At 40.0% G+C, this 21,386-nt stretch overlaps 1 protein-coding gene across 2 annotated transcripts in view; it reads left to right on the top strand.

Annotated features, from left to right (window-relative positions):
• Positions 1-20,786, top strand: part of HIVEP1 (HIVEP zinc finger 1) — a 151,727-nt gene extending 130,941 nt beyond the window's left edge. For both annotated transcript variants that reach the window (XM_017891166.1, XM_017891165.1), the window contains 2 exons: positions 17,250-17,740; positions 19,070-20,786. In XM_017891166.1, the coding sequence (XP_017746655.1) occupies positions 17,250-17,740; positions 19,070-20,248 (1,670 nt within the window). In that variant the 3' untranslated portion in view covers positions 20,249-20,786. The remainder of the gene's footprint in view (positions 1-17,249; positions 17,741-19,069) is intronic.
• Positions 20,787-21,386: the final 600 nt, after the last annotated feature.

The raw sequence follows: 21,386 nt of genomic DNA, 5'->3' as shown, positions 1-21,386 counted from the left end.
GACATAGGCATGGGCAAGGACTTCATGTCTAAAACACCAAAAGCAACGGCAACAAAAGCCAAAATTGACAAATGGGATCTAATTAAACTAACGAGCTTCTGCACAGCAAAAGAAACTACCATCAGAGTGAACAGGCAACCTACAGAATGGGAGAAAATTTTTACAATCTACCCATCTGACAAAGGGCTAATATCCAGAATCTACAGAGAGCTTAACCAAATATACAAGAAAAAAACACCCCATCCAAAAGTAGGCAAAGGATATGAACAGACACTTCTCAAAAGAAGACATTATGCAGCCAACAGACACATGAAAAAATGCTCATCATCACTGGTCATCTGGTCATCAGAGAAATGCAAATCAAAACCACAGTGAGATACCATCTCACACCAGTTAGAATGGTGATCATTAAAAAGTTGGAAACAACAGATGCTGGAGAGGATGTGGAGAAATCGGAACGCTTTTACACTGTTGGTGGGAGTGTAAACTAGTTCAACCATTGTGGAAGACAGTGTGGCAATTCCTCAAGGATCTAGAACTATAAATACCATCTTACCCAGCAATCCCATTACTGGGTATATACCGAAAGGATTATAAATCATGCTACTATAAACACACATGCACACGTATGTTTATTGCAGCACTATTCACAATAGCAAAACCTTGGAACCAACCCAAATGTCCTTCTGTGATAGACTGGATTAAGAAAATATGGCACATATGTACCATAGAATACCATGCAGCCATAAAAAAGGATGAGTTCATGTCCTTTGCAGGGACTTGGATGCAGCTAGAAATCATCATTCTGAGCAAACTATCACAAGGACAGAAAACCAAACACCACATGTTCTCACTCATAGGTGGGAATTAAACAATGAGAACACTTGGACACAGGGAGGGGAACATCACACCCCGGGGCCTGTCATGGAGTAGGGGCCTGAGGGAGGGATACCATTAGGAGAAATACCTAATGTAAATGACGAGTTAATAGGTGCAGCAAGCCAACATGGCACATGTATACCTATGTAACAAACCTGCACGTTGTGCACATGTACCCTAGAACTTAAAGTATAAAAAAAAATAACAAAAAAGAATGCCCTCTACCAGATACTGTGAGACTTACACCACCCTGCCTTCAGCTTTCTAGCAGATGTCCCTTGATTAGTGGGGCCTTCCTGAATATAAATATATGTAAATATAAATATATATGTAGAAACAAAAGGCACCTCACCCTCTTACTGCTAGCATCACTTATGCCCTTACTCTGTTTTCTTTTTCCTCATAGCACTTACCACTACCAGAGACGTTTGTGTGTGTTCATTATCTGTTTATTCCAACTAGAAAATAAATTATATAAGGGCAAAGATGATGTTTTGCTTGCTGCTGTATCTTCAGCTCCTTAGGATTGTGCCTGGCAAATAGTAGGTAATAAATAGTTGTTTATTGAATTACTAGAAAAAAACTCTAAAATCTGTAGTCCTGCAGCATGTGAAGAAGGAATATTATTAGACTCAGCATGCTTTTCTGAAAGTGACATATACTTAAGTGATGCTAATAGGATGTGTAAGAACATGTTTCATATGTTTGAATCTTGATAATCTCTGACATGGGAATTGGGGTAAACCTTTTTTAAAAAAGGACAGTATAATCTGTTCTTGGCAGCAGCTTTCTATAATCTAGGAAATAATTCAGTATTATTAATTTTAGAGTTAGATATAGTCGGCTGGGCGCATTGGCTCACACCTGTAATCCCAGCACTTTGGGAGGCCAAGGCAGGTGGATCACCTGAGGTCGGGAGTTCAAGACCAGCCTGACCAACATGGAGAAACCCTGCCTCAACTAAAAATACAGAAATTAGCTGGGCATGATGGCGTATGCCTGTAATCCCAGCTACTCGGGAGGCTGAGGCAGGAGAATCGCTTGAACCCAGGAGGCGGAGGTTGTGGTGAGCCGAGATTGCGCCATTGCACTCCAGCCTGGGCAACAAGAACTAAACTCCATCTCAAAAAAATAATAATGATAGTAATTAGATATAATCATTTTTCATTAAATTCCTTCACTAAAATCAAATGGTAGCTGTGCTACTTGATACCTTTACTTATAAATAGTGTTTATGTTATATGGCCAAAGTCAGTATAGGTATTGTTAACATGATAATGGCATTTGTTTGTTAATTTGTTATTTATTGGGCATTGGATCAGATGACTAGAAGGTAACCCAAGTTTTTTCACTATTCCGTGTTCTCATCCTCAGTAATGATCTTTCCAGGTTGGTAAAGATCTGTTCTGTTTTTTAATAGTTCCAGAGGAGAAAAGTTTATTCTCTTTTTGATTGATTTTTTTTTTTTTAAATATATCACTTCGGCACCTATTCAGTGTGTGCACAGTTACTGTCGTCCAGGAGCTCCTGGCCGATGGCTGTGATGTGGCATGAGCCCAGATTTGGCAAGGTTCACTTCCCAAGGCTAAAATCAGGGAAAGACTAGTGATGGCCAAAGTGGTCCCAGAAAGAAGGGAAGGAATTTATTTATCCCTACACTGCTTCATTTGGAAGACTGGTGGTGAGAGGGGAAAGGACGGGCAAGCATTCTAGACCAAGGAGTTGCTTGGCCAAAGACACACAAAGGTTGGGGAAAAGGGATAGGGTATAAGTGTGTGAATGGGACAGAAAAACAAGAGAGTTCCACAGGGCCCAAGGCTGGGAGGCGGGCTGGCGGACAAGTAATAGAATAGATGCTATGCAGGGGAGTTTCAGCATGAGAGCTGCCATTGCAGGTTTAAACTCTACTCACTGGGCCTGGATACAATGAACACCCCTGTCATGTCAGTTTATACCCATTTCTTCATGTTCTGACACTTGAAAACTATTATTTTTTAGATAGGATTCTTGAGTATTTTAATTTTTCTAAATAGTGACACATAACGGTGTTTCTTTGACTACAAAAGTCTGAACTGAAGTTGTTTAAAGCCATTGCCCTTTTAGGACCACATATATCTGACTTTTATCATGGGTTATATTCTCAAATGTTCTGGAGACAAGATAAAAGATACTAGGGCTTTTAATCTGTGACCCTTGAATTTTCCTTGTTGAGGTTTGTTGTTTGTTTGTTTGTTTGTTTTTTGCTGTTGCTGCAGTTGTGTTTTGTAGTGGGAATTTAGACAGTAATGACAAAAAGAACCATGTTTCCTTAAGTGGATGATCCATTCGGCAACAATAGTATTAATATTCTCACAGAGCAAAAGCCTTTTTTCTGGGTAGATGAGTGTTTTCTAAAAGAAGTACCTCAGGACTCAGGACTTCAGCCTCTCTCATTCTCCACCAGATGGAGTTTAACAGTTTGGATGGAAAGTCTGAAATGATTTTCCCTTGTGATATCCTGTTTTTTATGTCTGTGTATAAATGTATAATGACTAATTTGGAAATATCGCTATCAATTTATTAAACTAGGAAGCATTATTTCCCCTGGAATTAGTTTTTGCTCTGGCCCAGGATCACTGTGGTGTTAGAACTTTCACCACAGAATAGCCTCTGGTAAAAGATAAGGCCTCGACTTGTCCTGCTTTAACGCTGCTGATATGTTTTAAAACCTTGCCCCAATCAACTCTGTAAGGATGTTATAAAGAGAGCAATGTATTATAAAGTGTTTCATTTTACTATTTTCCAAGGGAAAATGCAAATGATTACTATATTAGACATACAGTAGGAGTAGAAGAAGTGGCTGACTTAAAACATGATGAAGGAGAATAAATGTTTCTGGTACTACAGTTTCAAGTTTTGAAGTGGACAGCCCAGCAAAACAAAGCTAGGGAGGCCTGGAGGCCACTGTCGAGTGAACTCATGTGCTTGGTTCTCCCCTGTGTTCTCTTCACACCCCGACGCATCTCCACCTCCCTCATCATAGGGGGCACCTGCCCCTCTTGGGGATCAGGCTCTTGGCAGCAGCTCCTTTTGAGAAGTGAGCCACTATGTAGAGCCTTTGCCATTCTTGAGAGTCCTGCCTGACAGTGTATTCTCCATTTTCTTAGCCCAGTAAATGAGGATAAGGATAAGTGAGAACACTGTATCGTGTAATGTGGGATCTTTTAACACATAAACTTGCTGTCTTTTCCTTTTAATGGTGAACAACCTTTTATGGTATCATGGGGTCTTGATACCATCTCTCATCTTAATCTAACATAATTCGAATATTAGTCCTGCTACACAAATAGACTGCTAGAAACCACACTGGGATTTCATTCGCTGTGTGTCAACAGGAGAAATTCAGGAAAATCCTCTGGTTTTTCCAGCAGTAAGGTGCCGCAGCAGGTATCAAAGTCAGCCTCTTTTATTCCAAATATGGTGATTTGGGTGGCTTTTCAGACACCTTTCATTATGTCTTCACACCTGCAGTTATCAAGGGATGTCTGGTCTAGCTATATGAAAACTGAAAATCCAAAATAACTCAGGAAACTCCTTTATTCCTTTGGTTCTCACAAGCACAGTCGAAGTATGTTGTTTCATCATGCTAACAGATTATAGGTGACTGTTAGATTTAGTGCTGAAAGAAAGATGGCCCACATCAGGAGCCACGTGTCTTTTCAGGAACCAGTGCTGTGGAACATCAAGTCTTGATCGATATGAAAGTTGTCTTCTCTGTTTTGGTAGGCACACTTCCTGTTTCCTAACAACAGGGTGGTGGTGACATCAGAGTGGGGTCCTGCAGCATGTGAAGAGGGAATATTAGACTCGGCATGCTTTTCTGAAAGTGACGTGTACTTAATTGATACTAATAGGATATGTAAGAACATGCCTTATATGTTTGAGTCTTGATGATCTCTGACATGGGAAATGGAGTAAACCTTTTTTATAAAGGACAAAATTTGGGAGACCTGATTGTAAATCTAAAAAGTCACAACCCCTGCCAGAGCTTGCAGAACGGCACCCAGAAACCTAAGGATTGTGTTTTTAGGTTTGTGGAACACATTTGGGGCTTAGTCATTTAATAGATATTTTCTGTAGCATAAATGTAATCATCACCAGGAAATGTCTCTGAGCTTTTATTCATTAAACAAAACGTGCTGAACGCTTAGAGGCAGTCAGACAGTGTTACTACAAAGCACCCCAGTATAGTATTTATTTTTTAAACACCATTACCACTTGGTAATATCTCGGTCAGCTCATAGCGTTCTGGAAAAAGCCCAGATCTTAACGCTGTGTTTGTGCTGAGTTACTCCCTTACGTGTGCATTGTTTTGTTTTTCACTCAAGATTTTCTCCAGATTTCTTTCTAATTAATGTCAGTGTTTTCCAGGCATTATCTTCAGTCTTTTCCCTTTAAGGATCCTAGACCTGTTTTCTACTCTGCCAACCACACCATACCCAGGTTATCATTCACCATCATATTGTGCCTGGTCCCTGGTTGATAAAGAGTGTTCATTAAAGGGTGATGTGAAAATGATGTGATGAAAGGCCACAGACTGCTTCTGAATTCTTTACCACCCTTAGCAACAGCAGGCTGTGTGGCTACCTGTCTTATCTTTTAGCAGATGGAATTCATGTTCTAATTCTCAGTGGAATAAATTAGGGGATGTTGGGAAACGTTTGCTTTTAATGAAGCAGGAGAAATTATACATTTTTGTAAGCCAGCCATTAAAATGTGGACATTAGGCATTTAAAAGAAGTTTCTATTTAGTTTAAAACTAGCAACTTGAGCTGCAATGATAAGAAATGCCCATGGGAAGCCTAATCCCTCAGCTCCACTGCACATTCCCTTGTTTTCTTGCCATAAAACATGGTATAGCCTCAGGAATTTTGTTCTTGTGTTCTTGGAGTATTAGTGACTACATTTTAGTTTTCACCTTTTGTGTCAAAAATCATGCCGCCAGCAATTTGCTTTTCATCCTTTGATCCGAAGAATGTTTTCGTCAACAAATGCCGGACTTCAATGCAAGGAATGTTAATGTGTACCCTCAGCTGCCAGCTAGGAGAACCGTTTAATATGATGAAGTGCAGTGAGAAACATTATTCTCGTTGGAGTTTCAGTTCTTACAGTAAAGAATGATGTTTGATCACAGGTTTTAAAACCGGTATCACATTTACTCTTAAAAATAATTTAAGTGAATTTTTAAAAATTACTAGCAAAGCTTTTTTTCGAAATGAAACCTGTAGAATATATTATCATCGGGATTTTATAGAACACATTATTACTGTTTTTAAGAAACACTTCCATGTGTAGAATATGAAACCATAATAGGCTTTAGGATTTCTACTTAAAGCAGTGCTAATATTATTTTGAATGACACACATACGACACAGTCTTTTGCTTTACTTCCTAAAGTTAACAAACATTAAACTCTGCCCCATTATGTTTTTTAATGGGTTTTTATCTTTAAAATATATATATTATTGTATTCACGTTCTTTAAAAAAAAATTTTCCCTAGGTTGCCATTGTTTTTCTGGCTTTCAGAGTAATGTTTTAAACATTTGTGAAGAAAAACAGGCAAACTTCAACAACAAAAGAAGGTTGCTACTGAGTGTAGGTGGGCCTGGTTGCTACTACCCTCGGGGGCTCCCTTCTCTCAGGGAGTCCCTCCTGCTTTTGCGACTCCGACTCTTCCAGCAGGTGTCACTCTCTGGCAGCAGTGGGCAGGCAGGTCGCAGTTCACCTGACTCATCTTCAAATGATAACTTTTAAGATATATCTTTAGGGAAGTTGTTTGACATAAATTTATCAAAACCTTTACTTTTGACAAAATGTTGCTACATTATATGCCTCCTTTTCCCTCATGAATTGAAATTCACAGAAAATAAAGGAATTAATCTTGTGCTGATATAAAATTTTATTGAGTGTTGGAAACATTTGTTTGTAATGAGAGGGGAATGTGTCTGGGAGGACATAATTAAATGGAACTTTTTGGACCATTTATGAATTTGCTAAGCAAACATAGATTCTTTAGGTCTGTTCTAGAGTCTCTGATGGCTGCAAAGGGGTAAGCCACAGTGCTTACACTCCTGAAGTATTAGTCTGTATTATACACACCAAGAAAGGAGCAATTGTAATAGAAAGGCAGTATATCTTACTGGCATAATGACAGGGCTCTTAAGTTCATAGAAACCTGTTTTTGAATCCTGGCTTTGATGCGTTCTAATCATACACAGTACAAGCATCTTAACTTCCTTGTGGACGATGGGTGTGGTATCAACTCTGTCATGGGGTGGTCGTTAGGTTTAAACATGGAGGGTGGTGTGGCATAGATGTTGGCAAACTTTTTATGTCAACGGCTGGATAGTGAATATTTTAGGCTTTGCAAGCCACATATTCTCTGTCATGAATACTGTAACTGTGATTGTTGCACAAAAGCAGCCATAGACAGTATGTAAACAAATGAGCCTGGCTGTGTTCCAGTAAAACTTTATTCACAAGAACCGGTGGAGAGCCACATTTAGCTGGTGACCATAGTTTGCCAATCCCTGATATAACAGTTAATCAGGCCGGGCACAGTGGCTCACACCTGTAATCCCAGCACTTTGGGAGGCTGAGGCAGGTGGATCACCTGAGGTCAGGAGCTCGAGACCAGCCTGGACAACACGTGAACCCCCATCTCTACTAAAAATACCAAAATGAGCCAGGCGTGGTGATGGGCATCTGTAATCCCAGCTACTCGGGAGGCTGAGGCAGGAATATAGCTTGAACCTGGGAGGCAGAGGTTGCAGCGAGCCGAGATTATGCCACTGCACTCAAGCCTGGGTGACAGAGCAAGACTCTGAGACTCCATCTCAAAAAAAAAAAACCAAAAAAACAAAAGAAGACAACAAAAAAAAAACAGTTACTCAACATAGTATCATAGTTATTACATTAAGTAACATGCAGCAGCAAAGTGAGCAGTATCACAGAGTCATATGTGACAAGTGTTTTGAGTCCATGACAAGTCCTTGTTCTTGTCCTCACAGGCTTGCTGTTCACAGGCAAGGCACTTTTCCTTTCTGGGTCTTATATCAGTACAACTTTTGATTCGGCAGCAGTAGTCTTGTTTGGGGGTCAGGGGCAGAGGTTAAGGGGGACAGGGAAGTATATAAAGGACTTTTATTTGTATGAATCCAAACAGAGAGCAGAGTTGTCTGTGCTTTGTTTTGGTGCCATGGATATTTAAAAGGATACCATTGTCTTCTGTTCACTTAAGCTACCCATTTTATCTTTTCTCTGTTACCCAGAATATCAGTACTGTTTAACAAATATGTAATGATTCAAAATTCATTTGCAGGTTTTTAAACTTTGACAGTGGTCTCCTGTAGCAGAGATTTCAGATACTATGTATTCAGAGACAGAAACATCGTTCTGTGCTTATCTCCGTGAAAGAAACCCAGGAAAGCAATCCCAGCCCCTCCTACATCCTCTCCAAGCTACAGGCGTGTGGCTCGTCCAGGAGGGGAGAAGGGTGCAGAGAAGCCACCCTGTGTGTCTTCTCACCCAGACTGCTAATCCTGACCTGAAATTGGATATAATCAAGGCAAAATTAGATTAAAATGGAGCCAAATAGTTTTACACTCCAAATAGTTTTTACATACATCAAAAAATATGGTGTTTGTTTTAAATTATTCCTATTATTTGCATATACTAAAAAAGAAATCAGCATGCTTCTTGAAAAATATATATGTTAATAACAATTTGAAATATATAACTGATTGTTAAACTTTTATATAATGCAGTATATTCGAAATTTTCAAAGTTCAATTTCCATTCCCCTTGGGGACTATATTTTATATATTCTGTTACTTGTAATCAAATAATTCTATGACGCTTTTCTTGTCTGTACCTACAAACATTGAATTCATGCATATTTATAAGGTAGCTTATTGACTATAATTCATTGTTGACCTTTCTGATGATTTTGTGGTTACCTTTTTAAAATGTGATTGAATGTGGAATATCTAGGTGTAGACTAACATGGGTTTGAATCTCAGCTCTGACATTTATGAGCTGTGGGCTCAACACTTTAAAAGAAATTAACTGCATTTTTCATGTTTTAAATCGTTGTCAGAGAAAAAGTCAACTCCTTAATTAGTCCTTGTTTTAATTACGATCAAATAGTATTGGTTTGTACAGAGTGGCGCTAACTGAGGATCCAGGCTATGGATGGCTGCAACCGGAATAGAGCCATTTAGTCAGCATATGTACAATAGAATAAGAAATGCAAAAAAAAAAAAAAAAAAAAAAAAAAACAAGAAAAAAGCCCTTTTAGGTACTAAGAATTTAAAATGTGTATATAGGTTAGAGTGCATTGGGGTGAAATTTCCTGTGCTTCCAAGTTAACCAATAGAAGTATTGAAATTGATTTCAAGAATTGATAGTGTCCTATTAAACAATAGGAAGACAGAAGGTACTTGTGAGAAGTCTTGATTTGACTCTGAGGCTAATAGGGAGGTGCTTGTTGTGCAAGCTTATCTGAGAGAATAGTGGTATCAGCAGAGTAAAAGACCCTAAAGCGGGCCGGACGCAGTGGCTCATGGCTGTAATCACAGCACTTTGGGAGGCCGAGGCTGGTAGATCACTTGAGGTCAGGTGTTCGAGACTAGTCTGACCAACATGGTGAAACCCCGTCTCTACTAAAAGTACAAAAATTAGCCAGGCATGGTGGTGGGCGCCTGTGATCTCAGCTACTCAGGAGGCTGAGGCAAGAGAATCACTTGAACCTGGGAGGTAGAGGTTGCAGTGTACATGTGTATTCTATATATACAAGTGAAGACATGAATCCATACCGATAACTTCCAGTCCAGCACCACTAAATTTATTCTAGTCTTCTCCATTTCCTTCTCTTCTTCACCCACAGTGAGAAACCTGGTTCGCACCTACAGTATGTTTACATATTTGCTCAGTTCTAGTATACAAATAGTTTCAAAAATCCTTACCTTTACTCCTGTAAGAAACAGATTTAAAATTACAGTGCAGTGTGTGCCATTCTTGTCTCTAGCCTTCACTGTCTCCAGTCAAAACCCTCTTTGCCAAGGTTACCTGGGACAGGACCTTACTTTCCATGCCCTTAGCGTGGCTGTGCCATTCATGCAGCTGCAGTCAGAGCCATCTGTCTCAGCCTGCATTCTTCTTAGGTTCACCCCACATCCTAATGGATTCTGTTTTTATTTACTTACAACAAAATTTACTTTATGGTGTATAGTATGTGGTTTTTGGCAAATGCATAGAATTGTATGTTCATCACATGGACACAGGGAAGGGAACATCACACACCTGGGTCTGCGGGGGGTGGAGGACAAGGGGAGGGGGAGAGCATTAGGACATATACCTAATGCATGCAGGGCTTAAAAGCTAGATGACGGGTTGATGGGTGCAGCAAACCACCATGGCACATGTATGCCTATGTAACAAACCTGCACGTTCTGCACATGTGTCCCTGAACTTAAGGTATGATAATTTTTTTTTAAAAAGTGTAAGTTTATCCCCCCTTTCTTTTTTAATGTTGGTAATTTGTATCTTCTCTCTTTCTTTCTTGGCTAGTGTTACCAGAGAATGTTTCCAACAACCCAGCTTTTAGTTTCATTGCCTTTCTCTATTTTTCTTTTTTCAGTTTCATTGTTTTGGTTCTCATTTTTATTATTTTCTTCCCTTGCCTTGTTTTTAGTTTTTTTTTTTTTTTTTTTTTTTTTTTTTTTTTTTTTGAGACGGAGTCTCTTGCTCTGTCGCCCAGGCTGGAGTGCAGTGGCCGGATCTCAGCTCACTGCAAGCTCCTCCTCTCGGGTTCATGCCATTCTCCTGCCTCAGCCTCCCGAGTAGCTGGGACTACAGGTGCCCGCCACCTCACCCGGCTAGTTTTTTGTACTTTTAGTAGAGACGGGGTTTCACCGTGTTAGCCAGGATGGTCTTGATCTCCTGACCTCGTGATCCGCCCGTCTCGGCCTCCCAAAGTGCTGGGATTACAGGCTTGAGCCACCGCGCCCGGCTGATCGTCTTTTTCTGATTTCTAAAACTGAAAATTTAGATTTATCTGAGAGCCTTCTTCTTTTCTAATGAAAGTGTTGAATATGATAAATTTCCCACTGACCACTGCATTAGTTACGTCCCACAAAGTTTGAATGTTTAATTTTCATCCAGTTGAAAATATTTGACATTTTTGAGACTTTCTCATTAACCCAATGAATATTTAGAGATGTGTTCTTTTTTTTTTGTTTTTTTTTTCCTTCAACTTCTAAGTTCAGGGGTACATGTGCAGGATGTGCAGGTTTGTTACATAGGTAAACGTGTGCCATGGTGGTTTGCTGCACAGATCATCTCATCATCTAGGTATTAAGCCCAGCATTTCTTCCTGATGTTCTCCCAGCACATTCCCATCATCCCCCAACAGACAGGCCCCAGTGAGTATTGTTCCCCCCAATGTATCCATGTGTTTTCATCGTTCAGTTCCCACTTATAAGTGAAAATATGCAGTATTTGGGTTTCTCTTCCTGCGTTAGTTTGCTGAGGATGACGGCTTCCAAATCCATCCATGTGCCTGCAAAGGATATGATCTCATTCCTTTTTATGGCTGCATAGTATTCCATAGTGTACATGTACCACATTTTCTTTATCCAGTCTATCATTGATGGGCATTCAGGTTGATTCCATGTCTTTGCTATTATGAATGAACATGCATGCAAGTATCTCTATAATAAAATGATTTCTGTTCCTTTGGGTATATACCCAGTAATGGGATTGCTGGGTCAGATGGTATTTCTTCAGAGTTCTAGGTCTTTGAGGAATTTCCACAGTATCTTGCACAATGGTTGAGCTCATTTACACTCCCACCAACAGTGTCAAAGCATTCCTTTTCCTCTGCAACCTCTCCAGCATCTGTTATTTTTTGACAGTTTAGTAATAGCCATTCTGACTGGCCTGAGATGGTATCTCATTGTGGTTTTGATTTGCATTTCTCTAATGATCAGCAATGTTGAGCTTTTCCTCATGTTTGTTGGCTGCAACATGTATGTGTTATTTTGAGAAGTGTCTGTTCGTGTCATTTGCCCGTTTTTAAATCAGGTGTTTTTTTTGTCGTATAAATTTGTTTAAGTTTCTTGTAGACTCTGGATATTAGACCTTTGTCAGATGGGTTGATTGTGAAAACTTTCTCCCATTCTGTAGGTTGTGTGTTCACTCTGATAGTTTCTTTTGTTGTACAGAAGCTCTGCAGTTTAAGTAGACCCCATTTGGCAATTTTTGCTTTTGTTGCAATTGCTTTTGGCATTTTCGTCATAAAATCTTTGCCCGTGCCTATACCCTGAATGATATTGCCTAGATTTTCTTCAAGGATTTTCATAGTTTTGCATTTTACATTTAAGTCTTTAATCCATCTTGAGTTAATTTTTTTATATGTATTGTAAAGAAGGGGTCCAGTTTCAGTTTTCTGCATACGACTAGTCAGTTTTCCCAGCATCATTTATTAAATAGGGACTCTTTTCCCCATCACTTCTTTTTGTCAGGTTTGTTGAAGATCAGATGGTTGCTGGTGTGCGGTCTTATTTCTGAGTTCTCTATTCTGTTCCATTGATCTGTGTGTCTGTTCTTGTACCAGTATCATGCACGTGTTCTTTAATTCTGCAATAATTTGATGTTTTTTCAGATATCTTCCAATTAGTTGATTTCTGGTTTAATTCTGTTTTCATGTAAAAACACACTGTGTATGGTTTCTACTGATATAAAATAGTTGAGGTTTATTTTGTAGCTCAGAATATGGTATATACTGGTGAATGTTCCACATACACTTACATGAAAGGTATGTTCTGCTCTTCAGTGGAACATTTCTATAAGTGTCTGTTAGGTCTTGATAGTGTTTTACACGTCTCTTATGTTCTTTCTGATTTTCTTATTACATGTTCCATCAGTTACCGAAAGTGGATTATTGAAGTCTTCAGCTCTGGTTATGGATTTATTTATTTTTGTTCAGTTTCCACTCATTGATTTTGAAGCTCTGTTGGGTACACACTTAGGATTGTTACGTCCATAGGGATGACCTGTATCATTATGTAATTCTCCTGTTTATCCTCCAGATATTCTTGGCTCTGAAGTCCGCTTTGTCTGATATTAGTATAGTTTCTGCAGCTGTATTTTAGTTACTGATTTATAGTGTATCTTTCTCCAAACTTTTATTTTCAACCTATTTATGTCTTTATATCAATATTTTAAAATGCATTTCTTACATACAGTATATACATGGGACTTGCATTTTATTCAATCCTAGTCATTTCTGTCTTTTAATTTATGTGTTAGACCACTCCTTTTAATGTTGTTATTTGTGTAATTGGATTAAAATGTACCATATTGGCAGCTGTTTTCTCTTTGTTTCATTTTTGGGTTTCAGTTTTCTCTTGATGCCTTTTCTAGTATTACTCAAGTGTTTTTTATGATTCTGCTCTATTTCCTCAACTGACTTACTATTTATACCTTCAAAAATTGTAGTTATCTACCTCAGATAATATTACATTGCTTTACTTGGAGCCTATAGACTTTACTGCAGTATATACACAGCTCCTCCTTTCCATCCTTTATGCTATTGTGGCCATACCTTTTTACATTTACATCTACTATGAACACACAGGACATTGTTTTAGACATTCAGGTATCTTTTAGAGCAATTAAAAAATAAGAAAAAAAAGTTGTGTCCCCATTTATTCTGTTTTCACTATTCTTTGTTTCTTTGTGTAGATCCAGGCCTCCGACTGACGTTATGTTCCTTCTGCCTGAGGAACTTCCTTTTAACGTTTATTATCCACTAGGTCAAGCAGCTGGCAATGAATCCCCTCAGTTTTTGTGTTTCTAAGAAAGTCTGTATTTCTCTTTCATCTTTGAAAATTATTTTCAATGGGCATAGAATTCTGGATTGGACAGTTTTCTTGGTATTGTGACTGTATTTTTTATTTGCACCATTTTCATTGGATTCTTTGTAGTAGTTTTCATCACTCAGCTGAAAGTCCCATCTGTTATTGCCTACCTTTCCCTTTAGAGCCTTCAGCATATTAACCATCGTTTCTTCAAATTCTCAGTCATTTCTAACATTGGTGTCATATCTCACTGTGGTTCTTATGATTGCTTTGTCTCTCTGAAGCATGTTTTTTTTCTTGCCTTCTTGTATGCCTTGTAATTTTGTGTTGAAAGCTGTATATCTTGTGTTGAAAGCTGTACATCTTGTGTAAGACAGTAGAGACCCATGGAAATTGTTTGTATGCCTAGAAATGGGCATGCCTCTCCTTCCTAGAGGCCTTTAGTGTGGGAGTTAGAGTTTATCTAGTTAGGAGTGGGCTGGGTTTGAGCGATTTGTTGTCACTACAGCTATCCTCACTGCAGCAAAGCCTTCACGTTCCTGTAGAGATACTTTGTGTTTTGGTTGGGGGTTGGATCGCAAGAACGTCACCTGTTCAGTTCTAGTTTTAGGTCTTCCTTTTGCACTGTACCTCAGAAAGGGTCTCTCTGCACGTTCTTGTTCTCCTGTTTCTCTCCAAGCACTATTTTGTTACCTGTAATTCTAAGCTCCTTAGCTTGGCACTGGGGGGTGAGGAGGAGGATGGGGTGCTGTCTCTGTTCCGATTGAGATTCAGTCTTGTACCTGCACCATTTTCTTAGGTTTCTGGGCTGTGGCCTTCTCAGTTCTCCTCCCCCTCCCCCAAGTGTTGTAGGGGTTTCTGTGTAATCCTGTCCCTCCCCAAGGAGACAGGTTGTGTGTGTATGTTTTTCCTGTTCCCTTTCCACACTGCAGTGAGTTTTCACCAGTGTCCTAAGGACAACAGTGCGTGCCGCCCTTGTCCTCACAGGGTAAGTCTTTTGTTTTCCTGGTGGAGACAGGGGAGGTGGTTCCAGGTGTAGTTCCTTGCCACTCCTATTGGGTTACTGCTTCTCTCCCCAGTATCTGGAACGCAGTGGACACTTCTTACCGCACCTTCCTGTGAGCACCTGAGTGATGATCATGGCATGGATCCTGTGGGAGAATGTAACCCCCAGAGGTTTCACACAATCTTGGCAGCCCACTCTTGACTCTAACCAGATACTTGAGCAGGACTCTCCTGACCGGGGTTCTGTTTTGTCTGCCCTCAGTGACGCAAGCTTGTGTTTCCTTAGATTTTGGGCTGTTAATTATCTGGGACCTTGGCTTATTGATGGGTTTGGAAAAAAGTTGTAAGTTTAAAGTTAGGCCGTGTGTGTGTGTGTGTGTGTGTGTGTGTGTGTTTAACGTAAACAGTCCCATCCTTGTTAGACTTTACAGCAAGATCAGCCTTGAATGAAATCATCCTTTCTCTCCAGTAACTTATTCTCCTAGTCATTCAGTTCTCTCTAGTCTTTTTACAAATTTTACTTCTTTAAAGAAGACGCGTCTCCAAAAAAAACAAACAAACAAAAAATACCTAATTTGCTACTGATGTGGCAAATTCAAGTCAAATTGAGGATGACTTGAGTTTTACAATGCCAAACATCAGACAAGGTAGAGAAGTAGCTGAGGCACAGGAGTCTGGGCATTTACCCAGAAATCACACATTCTATCTCCAGCGTAGAGCCATTCAATACTTTGGTATTATTTTATTTCATTACTTATTTTACAGCATAACAGTAGAACCCTAAAAGCAAAAGGCTTATGAAATCACATGCTAACGGAATCTAAATGCATGTTTCATCTTTTGAGTTTTTTAATTATAAAAGTAGCACACGTTTGTGATAAATAATGTAAAATGTCAAGTTCTTTTCATCCCCTAGAAATAATCACCCTCAAATCTTTTGTATGGATCTTCTAAAACTTTTCTCTAAGAACTTATTTTGTCATATACAAAGAAAAGTAGTAAAAAATTAACGTCTCGGCCATTTGGGAAAGGCGGCCTATTGCTTGTTGCTATGTTTACATGTTTTTCTCTCTTCAAAAAATACCTGTAAGTGCAGAATGTATCACAGCTAAACTGTGTACATAGTCTAATGTCATCTTTATTATATCTCAGTGACATTCCTCCCCCATAACTAAATTTTATTAAACTTTCTGCGGGAAAGAACCTCTAATTTGCAAGATTTTGAAAATGTAAAGCGTTTAAAAGTTCCACATGAGCTTACGAGATTTCTGAAACTATTTCCTGGGTCATCTTGAAGATTCCTTGTTAAACTCAGTTTCACATGATGTTATGAGGCTGATACTAATGACTTTTAGATAATATCCCCCTTTCTATGAGGAATGGGTTGAATCAGAGCACAGAAATTGACAGCAAATGTTAGCATCTCTCAGTAAATAAGAAGGCTTACACATTAGGTGAATATGACGACATGGAGGACCATTGAAACATGACTGTGTCAACCAAAAGAAGAAGCTAAAGCACAAAGTGTGGCTGAAAGAGTTGACTTGAGCCAGAATAAGGACAGCTGCCCAGATGACTCACCTAAACTGCTTGCTTGGCCTTTGTTACAAGCAGATTTTTAAAGGCAAAAAGAAAAAAAATAAAAAACAAAAAAACAGGGCGGGGGAGGAGGGCAGTATTACCGAGTAGACTGTTAGACAGTTCTGTCAGGAATTCTCATTGATCTACAGGAGTAACAGTGATTAGTGACTGCCTGTCCATGGTTAAGCTATAAAATGTGGGGTATGGTGGCCGATGCCACATGACTGGGTTAATTCACAGCTACCTGTGGCAATGGGAAGCAGCTGCAGTAAAGTGGGGGGTCGGATGTGATTGCTGTGTCATCTTAATACCTCTCTGGGGCCTAGTAATTTGAAAGGGCCCACATTCCTCAAATAAAAGTCCTTTTCTTTCCTCATCTATGATACTATTCAAATCTAAAGAAAATGTATTTTGCTCACAGATACCAACAGCCATCAGCTTTTTGTGTTTGATTTAATTTGTTCAGTAAAAGGAAGATACAAAATAGAGAAAAAGCTCAGGAAAAGAGTTGCTTTGAACTCTTTATTAATTTTATATGTAGTTCAGTTGTGTTTTAAAGATTTTCTAAAGATTTTCAAGGCCTTCATTTCCGTGTTTCTTGATTACCCTCCGCCTGCCTCATTCGCCTTCTGAGAGTCATTTCCCATTCCTCATCCCTGACCCGGCCCCTCCCGCAGAGCTGCCCTCCTCTGAATCCTGATGGCCACCTGTCTTGTTCTTCCCCAGGGCCTTCTCCTCAGCCAGGGCGGAGGCTCATTGTGGGCAGGGTCCTTGTCTTTTGTAATCCTCACAGAGTTACCAAACCTATGAAAAAATTTAAAAATAGCATTTGTTCACTTGCAAAGCATTCCATCACATACTCTCTTGGTTGTTTTTATTAGATGAAAAACAGAGATTCAGTTATGAGCGATCTGGATATGATCTTGAAGAATCTGATGGCCCAGATGAGGATGACAATGAAAATGAAGACGATGATGAGGATAGCCAGGCGGAGTCAGTCCTGTCAGCCGCGCCCTCAGTCACAGCCAGCCCGCAGCACCTTCCATCTAGAAGTAGCCTTCAGGACTCGGTGAGTGCTGATGAGGACGTCAGGATCACCGATTGCTTTTCTGGGGTACACACGGACCCAATGGACGTTCTGCCCAGGGCATTGCTCACCAAAATGACTGTCCTGAGCACAGCACAGTCTGACTACAGTAGGAAGACACTCTCTCCGGGGAAGGCCAGGCAGCGTGCTTCGAGAGATGAAAACGACACAATTCCATCTGTAGACGCTTCCAGGTCCCCATGTCATCAGATGTCTGTGGACTACCCTGAGTCAGAAGAAATTCTGAGAAGCTCTGTGGCAGGAAAGGCTATTGCTTTAACACAGGTAAATGATTGGCGGCTGTTCTTTTATTTCCTTTTTCGTTTTAACTTATTAAATATGGAGAACTTAATGGCTTAAGAAGAGAATGCACCCAAGTGATTTATTTAGTTCAAATCAGTCTGTTTGGCTTTATTTTTTTCTTGTATTTAAGGGTAGAGGACATTTTTGTCCTTTGGAATCATGTTGAGTATTTTAAGCAGTTCAGATATTTTATTGTAACTCTGTGAAAGAACCAAATGGTTCTTGAAAATATACCCCTTATTTTATTTGCATTTTGAAAAATTTTTGAAATTAAAAAAAAAAAGTGACAGTGGTGAACACAAGTCCCACAACTGATTTATCTGCTGGCCCCTTCTGAGCTGTTTTTCCACTGGTGCTAATGTGATGATGGGTTTTCACTGACTTATCCAAACATTTCGCACTTTGCCCCCATTGGCAAGACAGCCACCAGTTTCTATGGCAGAGTTAATGTGACCCGAAAACACATCAAGAAGTTCACTTTGCTTGAATGATCACATTGCTACCGCAGCTTGGGAGAGCTTTCTGCCCGGGAACTAGCTCAAGGCAGACACGGGCCTCTGAAAAGTCACGCTCCATGTGCTGCAAGTGAGTCCCTGCTCTACCTCTGGCTGTTTTGTGACAAATGATTAATTCTTGGAGGAATACATTCTTCTGTCATTGACAGTTCTCTTACCTCAGTATGTATTGAATATTGCAATAGGATTTATTTCTAACTGTGACAGATTATGCTATAAACGTCTCTATCCGAAAACCTCTCAGACACTTACCAGTGCCTGGAAATCTGGTTTTCAGTTGACATTTCATCAACTTGCAAATTAATAGACAAACAGCCAGAGACCTTTTTCTCAGTAACATCTCTTCACAAATAATTCTTTACTTCATTTTTCCCCATTGAGTTGTCACAGCCAACTTGTATCTCAATTTCTCAATAACTCTTAATCTCTAAGATGGAGCTAGTGGTGCCAGAAACAGAAATAATAACAAAAATAACAGCTTAAGAATATAGCTGTGTCCACTTCTCAGTTTACAATATGACAAAATCCAGGAAATTTGCTTGAGACATGCAAAAGACTATACAAGATGTATCGCCATTATTTCTACCGGGAAAGAAAGAAATTAAAGATGTAATAATTTTTTAATTGGAAGCTTATTTTAAAATCGAAAATAATTTCATTGCAGCAAACTTCATTTTTATCAATGCAAATATGCTTACTTTTATCTCATTGTGAAGAAATAGATTTAGCACTAGCTTTATAGCTCGGGGATTACGAAAAAGCTGTCATAAAAGGATTGTTCTGTCTTGTCATTTAGAGCCCATCACCTGTAAGACTTCCTCCTGCTACAGCCGAGCACAGCCCCCAGACAGCAGCGGGGATGCCTTCTGTGGCCTCACCACATCCTGACCCTCAAGAACAGAAGCAGCAAATAACTCTACAGCCGACTCCAGGCCTGCCTTCTCCCCACACTCATTTGTTTAGCCACCTTCCTTTGCATTCCCAGCAGCAATCAAGGACACCTTATAATATGGTTCCAGTTGGGGGGATCCACGTGGTACCTGCTGGCCTCACATACTCCACGTTTGTGCCCCTTCAGGCTGGACCAGTGCAGCTCACGATCCCTGCTGTCAGTGTCGTTCACAGAACTTTGGGTACTCCCGGGGATACGGTCACAGAAGTGTCTGGCACTACAAACCCCGCTGGAGTGGCTGAATTAAGCAGTGTTGTGCCATGTATTCCTATTGGCCAAATCCGCGTGCCAGGCCTTCAGAACCTAAGTACCCCAGGCTTACAGTCACTCCCCTCGCTAAGCATGGAAACCGTCAATATTGTAGGCCTAGCCAATGCAAATATGGCCCCACAAGTCCATCCACCAGGACTAGCTCTCAATGCTGTCGGACTGCAGGTTCTGACTGCAAACCCTTCCTCACAAAGCAGCCCCGCCCCTCAGGCACACATTCCAGGTCTCCAGATCTTGAACATAGCATTGCCTACCTTAATCCCCTCAGTCAGTCAAGTAGCCGTCGATGCACAGGGAGCTCCTGAAATGCCAGCTTCCCAAAGCAAAACATGCGAGACACAACCCAAGCAGACTTCCGTAGCCAGTGCAAACCAGGTCAGCAGGACCGAGTCTCCTCAGGGGTCACCTAAAGTCCAGCGGGAAAACGCAAAAAAAGTTCTGAATCCACCTGCCCCTGCAGGTGACCATGCAAGGCTTGATAGCCCGAGTAAAATGGACACAGAGAAGGCTGCCTCGGCAAATCACGTGAAGCCCAAGCCTGAACTCGCTTCCATACAGGGCCAACCAGTGTCCACGTCCCAACCTCTGCTGAAGGCACATTCTGACATTTTTACAAAGCCCTCAGGCCAGCAGACTGTCTCTCCAGACAGACGGGTGCCCAGGCCCACAGCACTGCCGCGGAGGCAGCCCACGGTGCAGTTCAGCGACGTCAGCAGTGATGATGACGAGGACAGGCTTGTGATAGCGACCTGATGGGTTTTATTTTTTATTGCCTTTTTTTTTTTATAACACTTAAAGGTTTCTTTGAAAACCCTCCTTTCCTTAAAGCACATTTTTCTGACATAAACTCATGACTAATCTTTGTGCAATCATGAACTTTTGACCAATAATTGTTGTTTTGTGTCAGCTCCAGCCATTTTTGTACATGTTGTATAGACAATTGTGCCTTTTAGGAGCTTTCTGTTTAGAAACTGTACAGATTGTTGAATATCTATATACATAAAAATATATTATATATGTATATGAAAACCAGGTAGTTATTTGTGTTTAGTAAGGAAGACCTGTCAAATAAATCAAATGATTAAATTATATGTTCCACGCTTAAATATAAATTTTATGGCTATGGGGCAGAGTTTCTGTGTATAAATTAGTATGTAAACTCCATATTTATTGTATTCATATTAGTCTTTGAAAATGGGTCTGTTCTCCTTATGTAAGACAGTAACTTTACACTTCAGACAGATTTTCTGTGTTATGAAATGTTTCAGTAAAATATTGTTTACTGACTTTACCATTGCTTCAGTTGTGCCTTCTTTATATCATCCAGTGATCAGTGATCTGCATTTGGAAAATAGCTCTGGGTTCCATTCTGTCCACATTCCCCTCAACCCTTAGTTTTTTTTTGTGAACAGAGACTTTAGTCACCTTTCTACCATGTGAAACTGTAACTAAAATCCATACAACTGCGAGACCTATTTTTTTTATTTGTGAGAAGTCATTTCATTGTTATTATTAGAAGACTAAATATATAAGAATACTTTCTGTACATACATAAAGCATATAGCCTAAAATAGGCAACGTTCCTAAGTGAGGGTATGGACATTTCTGGGGAACATGAGTTAAAACCCATTGTCCTTAGAATTTGGCTCAGATGAAACCCGTATAACCCCATTCCCAGGTTCCAACACCAGATTTGTTCGTGAGCTATGGGCTCTTCTTTCCGTTGATCCTGTTACACTCACAGAGCTCCGTCCAGCACTGAACTGCAGAGGGCTCAAGGTGACGGAAAAGCCAAATTCAGACTTCTAAATTACTTAAGTGACTCTCTTTAGACATTACTGTTTCCTATCCTGGAACGTTAAACCATCCTTATTCAGAAAAATATGGGGGC

The sequence above is a fragment of the Rhinopithecus bieti genome, unplaced genomic scaffold (assembly GCF_001698545.2).
Source record: "Rhinopithecus bieti isolate Rb0 unplaced genomic scaffold, ASM169854v2 scaffold_19939, whole genome shotgun sequence".
NCBI classification, from domain to species: domain Eukaryota; kingdom Metazoa; phylum Chordata; class Mammalia; order Primates; family Cercopithecidae; genus Rhinopithecus; species Rhinopithecus bieti.
Note: the sequence above shows the minus strand (reverse complement) of the source record. Positions and strands in the feature narration are given on the sequence as shown.